General features: G+C 40.0%; 1 protein-coding gene across 4 annotated transcripts in view; it reads left to right on the top strand.

Annotated features, from left to right (window-relative positions):
- The first annotated feature begins 2,982 nt into the window (after nucleotides 1–2,982).
- smurf1 (SMAD specific E3 ubiquitin protein ligase 1) overlaps nucleotides 2,983–9,876 on the top strand; it is a 36,967-nt gene continuing 30,073 nt past the window's right edge. For 2 of the 4 annotated variants that reach the window (XM_047808090.1, XM_047808093.1), the window contains exon 1: nucleotides 2,984–3,255. In XM_047808090.1, the coding sequence (XP_047664046.1) occupies nucleotides 3,201–3,255 (55 nt within the window). In that variant the 5' untranslated portion in view covers nucleotides 2,984–3,200. Of the gene's footprint in view, nucleotides 3,256–9,876 lie in introns of all 4 variants that reach the window. The other 2 variants (XM_047808091.1, XM_047808092.1) reach the window with 2 other exon arrangements.

Raw genomic sequence — 9,876 nt, 5'->3', positions numbered from 1 at the left:
AAAAATAAAGATTCTCTACATGTCTAATATCTTCTATTAAAGCACGTGTTCAGATTAGACTCTGATGGATTCGATCTAAAATGGATCATCAGGTTCATGCAGCAAAAAAGGACAAACTATATTATCATTAGTAATGAAAGATGTTTTAAATGTAAAAAGAGACGCTGAGAGTGCGCCCTGATTTTTCTTATAACTGTATATAAAGTAATATTTCACAGATTTAGAATATGTTCCAGCCCAGAGTAATTTATAGTTTTACCTATAATTTATAGTTTTACCTCCAGCAGGTGGCGTAGTTGAGCCATGCAGTTACACTATTTATTTCTATTTATAGTCTGTTTACATAGGTCTGTATAAAATATTCATGATAAAACTCTGTGGTTGTGTTCAATGTAATTCAGAAAGATAGAAAAAAGGAAACAAAAGTGGGTTCCTTTCAAATATATTCTTAAATCCAACGCAAGCAATCCATAAAATGCAAAACAACACTACAAGGTGGTAAATGGGCACATTTTTATTAGGTCGTATTACTTCAATTTGCAGTAGACCATCCTGGAGTGACTCATGATGGGGTATTTGCCAAATGAAGCATTTAAATGAGACGATCTTCAAGAATCGAACGCAGTACCGCTAAATGCAGCTTTACAAATCTCTAATTGTGGCATCAACACTTCATTAAACGCAGCATATGGGTGGTCTATATTTGTGAGATGAGATGATTTGTGAAATGCCCGTATTGCAGTCTGACTGCAGTTCATCTCGGCTCAAGCACGAGCAATCGCTGTGATCTGCATGTTTAGCATCTATATGTGGATTTTGAAGAAGAAGGAAAAAGTCACTCAAAAGGCTTCATGAATAAGACTGAATTGCTGTTACTTAGTTTCCTACAATATCTTAATCCAAATCTGAAGGTTTGCAGATAAATTGGCATAGCACAGCAAACTAAACTCAGCTCGGTGAAGGTTTAAGCAGTGTTAGGGTTAACATTTTATCATCTCTGAAGAAACACTGCTTAGATTGATCTAGGTCCTGTATGCAGTCCATCCCAGCCTACTCAAAGGGCTTGACATCCAGAGCATATGTTCAGAAAACAATATTTGTAACGTTTTATATTCAGGAGGCTCATTCTGTGTTGGTTTTTCTACATAGGAAACAAGTATTTCAGTTGTTTTTCAGCCACTTGATTTTTTTTTCCTTTTGTTTGAAAGCTCTCAGGATTCTTTTGTTTTCAGCTATTAATTAGCTTCAGGGCTAAGTAATTCTTACATGAAAAATGTATTTTTTTTAATTGATCAAAGTCTGTCTGAATTTTATTATCTCATTTTGTAAGCAGCTCTATGCATTCAAAATGTGTAAGTGAAAACGTACTACAATTTTTTTATTCCTTAATATTAAATTGTTTAGTAGGATATAGAAGGTTACGAAGAGCAAGTCATTAATTTAGCCAGTGAGTATTCATACGCAAGTGCTTCCACATGCTGAATGCAAAAATAGGTTTAAGAGTGTGGCTTAAAGTCAAGAGACTATGCAAGTGTCTTGTGTTTGAAACCTCTAAAAGCTTGGTCACCTTTTTTGCCACATGACATCAAAAAATCTGAAATAAAAGATTAAAAATAACAGAGAACCAATAATGTAGCAATGAAAACGAATGATCCAACTTCCAGTTGGGTCCAAAAGATTTGGACAGTGAAAGAGTGATAGAGTTTTTTTTTTTTTCCCCCAGAAACATATTGTGTATCTGGTCTTCCCCTTTTAAGGGACCAAAATAATTGGACACTAGGCTGCTCAGCTGTTCCCTGTCAAGGTGTGTGCTATTCCCTCATCATTTCACTTACAAGTAAGTAAATAAAAGGTCTACAGTAAGTGTTCATTCAAAACAATTTCTGTTCACTCTCGGTATGAGGTCCATAGTGTCCCATCAAAAACACAGAGACAAAGATCAGTTTGCACCAGAATGATGGGAAGAGAAGTGCATGGTGAAAGAAGGAACCGCTTATGAGCTGAACTATACTTCCTCATCTGTGGCATGGATGTATATGTCTACTGATTGAAGTGGTTCCTTTGTATTTATTGATAACGTGACTGCCAACTGAAGCAGAACATATGTGTACAGGGAATATGATCTGCACAGATGGAGCTTCAAAATGCTTCAAAATTCAATGAAAAGTGTACAGAACAGAGACAGACGATGACAAGCATTTTAATGCAAAGAAGTGGAATGTTCTGCAATGACCAAATCAATCACTTGACCTGAATCCATTTGGGTGTGCATTTTACTTGATGAAAGCAAAACAAAAGGAAAAAAACATCCCAAGAACAAGCAGGGACTGAATACAGACAGGAAGAAACCCAGTGTCTGATGATTGTTACATGTAAGGTCCAGACGTCTGCCAGTCAAATACCGTTTTAAGCGTGATTGTTGGTTTATCTAAGTACTTTTGATTCCTTTGAAAATAAAAGGCAGGTATTAAAAGTGATGTAATTCCTACACTGTTCACACTATTTCGATGTAAACACCATTAATAATCAAGGTCTGGAAGTCTGCACGTTATTCATGCAGATTAATCCGAAAGAGGAACGTTAATGCTACAGTATGGGGTATGATGGGGGTAACAGTTTGTGGAAGTACCACACATATGGGTTTGAGTCAGGGGTACATTTATATATATATATATATATATATATATATATATATATATATATATATATATATATTTATATATATTTCAACACACAGTCACACAATGTATCACATTCTGTTAATATAGATTAGCTTGATTAGCACCCAGATGGTCATACTTCCTATATAAGTCAGTTACACCATCGAGTATTTATTAAATAAACCGATTTTGTACACTGTGTAGTTCACTACACACCCATTAGGGCGCCATTTTGGATTGTAGCCAAATACACGGTTTCCAGACCGGATGCTGGCGCGGTTGACGTGTGCGCGCACGTACTTTTTTTTTTTCCTTTTCCGTACCGTCGTGCACGAGCGTGATGTCAGCGCGTCGTCGAGCTCGAAAAATGTTAGCGTATGTTGTCGAGTCCGGGAGCGACGAGCGGGGGGCTTCGCTGGGAAGGACATAAACTCGGGGCTTGTGTAGGGCTGGGAACACACACACCGTCGTGTCTGTGAGCTGTGAGCGGCTTTGGGGGCCTGGGACAAAGTTAGTCTGATTAATTTATTTACAGGAGTGATGTCGAATCCTGGGACTCGGAGGAACGGATCGAGCATCAAAATCAGACTGACAGGTAAGATATGTGTGTGTGTGTGTGTGTGTGTGTGTGTGTGTGTGTGTGTGTGTGTGTGTGTGTGTGTGTGTGTGTGTGTGTGTGTGTGTGTGTGTGTGTGTGTTTTAAACGGTACAGGGTGTGTTAGTGTGTTATAACCGGCTCGGGTTCTCTTCTTATCCGGGTATCCGGGGAGCTAAACATGTTAGCTAGGGTTAGCTAGCTGTGTCTGTCTCCCTCTGTGTGTGTGTGTGTGTGTGTCTGTGTCTCTCTCCCTCTGTGTGTGTGTGTGTGTGTGTGTGTGTGTCTGTGTCCGCGCGCACGCGCGTGTTACTCTGTGGTTTTTTAGTGTTTGAGTGTGTTTTATTCTGTGGTAATAGTCTCTGGTGTGTGTGTGTGTGTGTGTGTGCGCGCGCGCGCGTTCTCTGTGTGTGTGTGTGTGTGTGTGTGTGTGTGTGTGTGTGTGTTAGACTCTGTGCTAGTCTCGGTGTTAGTGTGTGTGTGTTAGACTGGTGAGTTGTGTGTGTGTTCTCTGTGTTAGTCAGTGTGTGCATGTTAGTGTGTGTGTGTGTGTGTGTGTGTGTGTGTGCGCGCGCGCGCGTTCTCTCTGTGTGTGTGTGTGTGTGTTAGACTCTGTGCTAGTCTCTGTACTAGTCTCTGTGTTAGTGTGTGTGTGTGTTAGACTGGTGAGTTGTGTGTGTGTTCTCTGTGTTAGTCAGTGTGTGCATGTTAGTATGTGTGTGTTCTCTGTGTTAGTGTGTGTGTTAGCCTCTGTTTTAGTGTCTGTGTCAGTCTGGTGAGTTGTGTGTGTTCTCTGTGTTAGTCTGGTGAGTTGTGTGTGTTCTCTGTGTTAGTCAGTGTGTGCGTGTTAGTCTCTGTGTTAGTCTGGTGAGGTGTGTGTGTTCTGTGTTAGTCAGTGTGTACATGTTAGTCTCTTTGTTAGTGTGTTAGTCTTAGTGCATGTGCAGGTCTGTGGGTGTCTGTTAGTTTGTGTGTATTAGTTTAGGTTTATTGCTTGTGTGTTAGGTCTTTAGTGTGTGTGTTAGTCTTGTGAGTTTTTTGTGTGTGTTCTCTGTGTTAGTCAGTGTGTGCATGTTAGCCTCTGTGTTTCTGTGTGTGTGAGAGTCTGGTAAGGTGTGTGTGTGTGTGTGTGTGTGTGTGTGTGTGTGTTTTTTTTGAGGAGCTCTTCTCAGGCAGCACAGTGTTAGCTGATTAGTGATGGAGCAGTAATGCTGGGGTAGTTTGTGTTTTATTGCCCTGTCAGGACAAAGAAAACATTGCTAGGTGTTAGAAAAAAATTAACCCCATATGATTTGTTTAGTTGCATTTTGTAATCTTCTCACTGCTGTCATAGACATGTTTCTGTTCCAGAGGTGGAGCGTGTTAACGTCCACCTCTCATACTGAACTCAACACTCTTCACAGAACAGCCATGAAAGTGCTCAGGAAGACACCACACCATGTCGTTGTCTAATTTACATATTACTTTATTTGTTGTGCTCATTTGCATATCACATCACGAGGAAAGACGATTTTCACTTAGAATATTATTCAGTAGAATTGAATGGAGTTTATTCAGAATAGAACATGAGTATAATCCTTTTTTCACTGGTATAAAGAATGGACTGATCATTATTAATCATGAAGGACGGGGTTACTTGTTTTTATTACTGGAAGACATCTCCAAGAAAGAAATTATAAGATGATGAACAGGTGCGACTAGTGGTGATTAGTGATTGGTCGTTGGGGTGCACTGGTGATTAGTGATTGGTCGTTGGGGTGCACTGGTGATTAGTGATTGGTCGTTGGGGTGCACTGGTGATTAGTGATTGGTCGTTGGGGTGCACTGGTGATTAGTGATTGGTCGTTGGGGAGCACTGGTGATTAGTGATTGGTCGTTGGGGAGCACTGGTGATTAGTGATTGGTCGTTGGGGAGCACTGGTGATTAGTGATTGGTCGTTGGGGAGCACTGGTGATTAGTGATTGGTCGTTGGGGAGCACTGGTGATTAGTGATTGGTCGTTGGGGAGCACTGGTGATTAGTGATTGGTCGTTGGGGAGCACTGGTGATTAGTGATTGTTGTAGTCATTTAGGATATTTGCATCACACAAACGTATGATCAGGATCTGTTCACAACATAAAATCTGGAGGATTTCATCTCATTTCACTAATTTGAATTAAATTTCCAGAAACAATCTAAAGCACAATTAACAATACCGGTAAAGGAGATTAATACGGTTTCCAGTTCAAGACATGGGAAGTGCTTGACATCTGGGGCAGGGCTACTGATCCACACAACGGGCAAGCAGTAACAGTTAAGCTTTTTGTTTTTTCTTAAAACACAATGCAACATCTGTATAGAAAATCATGGACATGTGTATCGGAGGCAAAAATGATCACACGGGCGCTGAGTGTGGAATCAAAACAGCCGACCTGGACGGAAACACATTTAGAGTGGAACTACTGTAGAATAACAGATTACCCCACAACCTCAGAGAAATACATGGCTTAAGTTTTTTGATGTCCAACATTTTTTTTAATTTTTATTTTTTGGATCTAAAATGAGTCTGGACTCTGTTGGTGTTCAGTGTGAGACGTTAAATTTAGATAATTATGAACAAGCACTTTGGGGCGTCTCAGAAAGAAGAAATGAGTTTGATATCGACGTTTACATTGAAGATGTTAGAAATGTTTTTTTTTTTCTGGAACTTTTCTAGTTCCCCAAGTTATCTAGGGAAAAACAGAGATACGTCTGAAACACTACAAATTCTTAAAGTTCAGAGTGTCTACTTTCATACGAACTTCATGCAGCACCTCTGTGGTGTGAGACATGACAGACATTCAATACCGAATAAATGTACAAAATTCATAATAAGCTCTAACGATTAACGTCGTCATCGTGAAGAAACGTCTAGTTAACAAGGTTAAAGCTGTGATAATGTTTTAGACTCCATCAAATGTTTGTTGAACAAGTCCAGATCGTATGAAATCTGTCTCCTTTTCCCAAAGCCGGACTCCTTTTCCCTGCTCGTCCTGCGTTTCTCATTAATAAAAACGTGACGCAAACAGGTGACCGCTGTTTTGAAGGAGAATTATTTTGTTGTTCGAACACGAAGACTTGTTGCATTGTGAGCGTGTTGAGGAACAGGGACAGGGACAGAGATACAGCAGTACAATGGCACTTTGTTTGGCTGAAGTCCTGTGGCTGGTCTGCACACAGCTCTGATAGTGACTCGGAGCTTAAAATGATATAAGGGTTCAAATATTTCTTGATTCTGAATCGATTGAAATTGTGTAAAAGTGTTGATGAGACAGACGAGCGGTCGGCACCAGAGCCACGAGCGTTACTCTCGGACAGATACGCCGGTGTGAGACCTTTGTACTAATCAGTGTTGTAATGTAACAGAATACAAATACTTCGTTACTGTACTTAAGTAGAAATTTCACGTATCTGTACTTTACTTCGTTATTTAAATTTGTCAACTTTCACTTTTACTCCACTACATTTCCTAGATAAAATGTATACTTTTACTCCGTTATATTTCCACTAAGCGTCTTCGTTACTCGTTACTACAAAATAAAATCAGAAGAAATGTGCGACTGGAGTAAGGGAGGTTTGGCTAATCACTGCTCCTAGATTGTATTACGCAGCACCGCGCGCTCTACGGAGAAGCACAGGTACGCGCAGCATGCACGCGCAGTCAGCGCTGAAGGCGTTTATCTATAAAGATGAAACCCTAGAACCACCCCTGCTCTTATGCCTACCGAAAATCACTGAAATTTTACTTTACTTTTACTTCAAATACTTAAGTACATTAAATATCAGAAAATGACTTTTGATACTTAAGTACAGTAAATATCAGATACTTTAAGACTTTTACTTGAGTAATATTCTAAAAGGTGGCTTTCACTTCTTCCAAAGTCTTTTTCTAGTACGATACTTGTACTTTTACTCAAGTATTGTTTTCTACTTTATACAACACTGGTACTAATTCACTATTTGAAAAATAGCGGCATGCACGTTTTACACCAGATTCCCTTTAATAGATAGTGTCATTATTACACACACACACACACACACACACACACACACACCCCAACACACACACACTTTTGGTTACTACCGCATTTATTTTTTGCTTCTGAGACCGAACTATCTTTGCGGCGTCTTTGTGACGAACATCAACAAGCTATATTCACCTAAAGGCAGTTTCATAACAACATCATTGCCAAACGTGAGAGCTGGAGAATACGACTCAGTTCAGCAGTAGATGTAGCAGTGATGCGAGTGTGGCGAATAAACGTGAGAAAGACGTTTAACTAGATGCAAACGAGAAGCGGTTTGGTGACTATTAATTGTCTGTTAAATCACATACTTGTGTAGAAGTTTAGACTGTTATTGAGTACTAGCATTAACGTTTTCTTCTTAAAGTTTTAAGGCTACATCAGGCTAAATTCTGTCAAGTGTTTTTCAAAAAACAATATTTCATGTTTGCACCATTGATGTGGACTGAGATTCAAAAAGAAACTGTTTTTTGTTTTGTTTTAGACACGTGACCCACTCGATCGGAAAGAATCACATTGTTTAAAAAGAGAAATAAATGGGGGAATAAATAAACTGAGCATTAATTGGAAAACAACAGTGTAGTGTGTGTTCATAATAATCCGGATTAAAGTAGTCAAAACCGGTTAAATCTGGATCAAAACCGACCGTAATGTTAGCAGATTAGCAAGGATGATGTGTGAACGAACATCGAGAGCGGTTTTATTTGAGAACCAGATAACGACAAACGATCCCGACGACAGCAGAAAGCTTAAAAGAGAAAGAGGAACTCGTCAGTGACCGAGCGGTGATCGTGTTAGCGAAAGGGGCGGGGCTACCAGGTGATGATGCTCGATGTGGGAAGGATGTCTTATATTAGGCCAGATCGCCATTTATATTTACACATTTTAAAAATGACGTATTCTGCTAAAGATTGACATAATTTACGGCAAATCAACTGGGAAACGGTTTAAACTCATTAATGACCTTTTTAAACATTAAACATTGAACAAAAATGACATTAGGCTACACAGTGTAAGTGCATTGTGTATAGTATGTTATATGAAACACAACTATTAGTTTTGTTTCTAAATCTCTAGTTTTAGTGAAATAACCGTGTTCCTGGCTGTGCTTAGAAAATAACGGCTTTTATGGGAATCGTGGCACTCCGTCGTACGTCCCGCCGAATCGCGCCACCCGGAAAAAACGGTGCACCTTCTATATCGCCTGGGCCTAGTGACGATATGGTTATCTGTGTGACATGTGCTAGCTCGGTGCTAACCAGTAAATCCAGTGGGATCAGCAGAAAATGAAAGCCAGCGGCGTGGAGAGATTTGTGCAGAGGAGACGCTGCTGCAGGCTGACGGGGTTCAGGGGTGAGTTTGGAGCCGTAGCCAAGACACGTTCCTCCATTTAAACAGGAGATTTTCCCTCCAAATTTCTGTTTTACACACACACACACACACACACACAAATCTGTTCTTTTACATTTGCTGACTTGGATGAGAAAACGCGTCACCCTCTAGTACAGTAGTCGCTGCAGATCGATGTTCCACAAAAGGAAAAAGGAGACTCGGATTCCTGGCAGAACTTCCCGAATTCCTCGCACCATTAGGAGGATTTTATGGCTCTGTTTCCCTGCTCGTCTTTAAGCCGGTTAAGGTTTTTCTCACAACAGCGAATCTGTTGTGTTTTTTTTTCTTCTTCCCACCAGTCGTGCAGCAGACACAAGCGGGTGTCTTACAGAAGAAGAGACAGTCAGACAGACCAGAGCACTAATCTCACTTAAGGAAGAACACCTGAACGCAGTCGGATAGGATTTGCGGTCACGGCGAGGGCTTTTTTTTTTCCCCCGTGAAAAAACATGTGGCCTTGTGAGCCTGAGGCAGCTGTGAGTAATTTCATTAGAAGTAAAAGGAAATCCTGAAAAAATCCCTCTCTCCATTTCTGCTCCCTTCGTCTCTCTCTGTTCATTCCTGAAGAGAAGGAAGTCAGCAGTCAGCAAAGTCGTGATTATAAGAAAAGTAAAATCAGATTTTTTTGTGTTTTTAAACAGTTTCAGTGTTGGTGTTTACCAGAGAGATTTTTCCCTGTGCTTCTGAGATTCAGTGCTGGGGGATAAAGGATTAATGGGGCGGGTTCGTGCTCATTGTTGTGTTAATGTACAAGTGCTGCATGCAGTTGTGTCACAACATAAAGCCACTTTTTACCTCTCTCCTCTTTTTCATCTCAAACTCTTACACAGAACTACAGTCCTTTCCTAAACACTGAAAATTTCTCTTTCTTTCTTTCCTTCCCTTTTTTGTTTTGGTTCTTTCTTTCCCTTTTTTGTTTGTTTGTTTCTTTCTCTCTTTTTCTTTCCTTCCCTTTTTTCTTTCCTTCCCTTTTTTCTTTCTTTCCTTCTTTCTGTCTGTCTGTCTCTGTCTGTCTGTCTGTCTGTCTGTCTGTCTGTCTGTCTGTCTGTCTGTCTGTCTGTCTGTTTCTTTCTTTCTTTCTTTCTTTCTTTCTTTCTTTCTTTCTTTCTTTCTTTCTGTCGCTTTCTTTCTTTCTTTCTTTCTTTCTTTCTTTCTTTCTTTCTTTCTTTCTTTCTTTCTTTCTTT

The sequence above is a fragment of the Tachysurus fulvidraco genome, chromosome 24 (genome assembly GCF_022655615.1).
Source record: "Tachysurus fulvidraco isolate hzauxx_2018 chromosome 24, HZAU_PFXX_2.0, whole genome shotgun sequence".
NCBI classification, from domain to species: domain Eukaryota; kingdom Metazoa; phylum Chordata; class Actinopteri; order Siluriformes; family Bagridae; genus Tachysurus; species Tachysurus fulvidraco.
The sequence above is the reverse complement of the archived record's forward strand: the minus strand, read 5'-3'. Positions and strand labels throughout refer to the sequence as shown.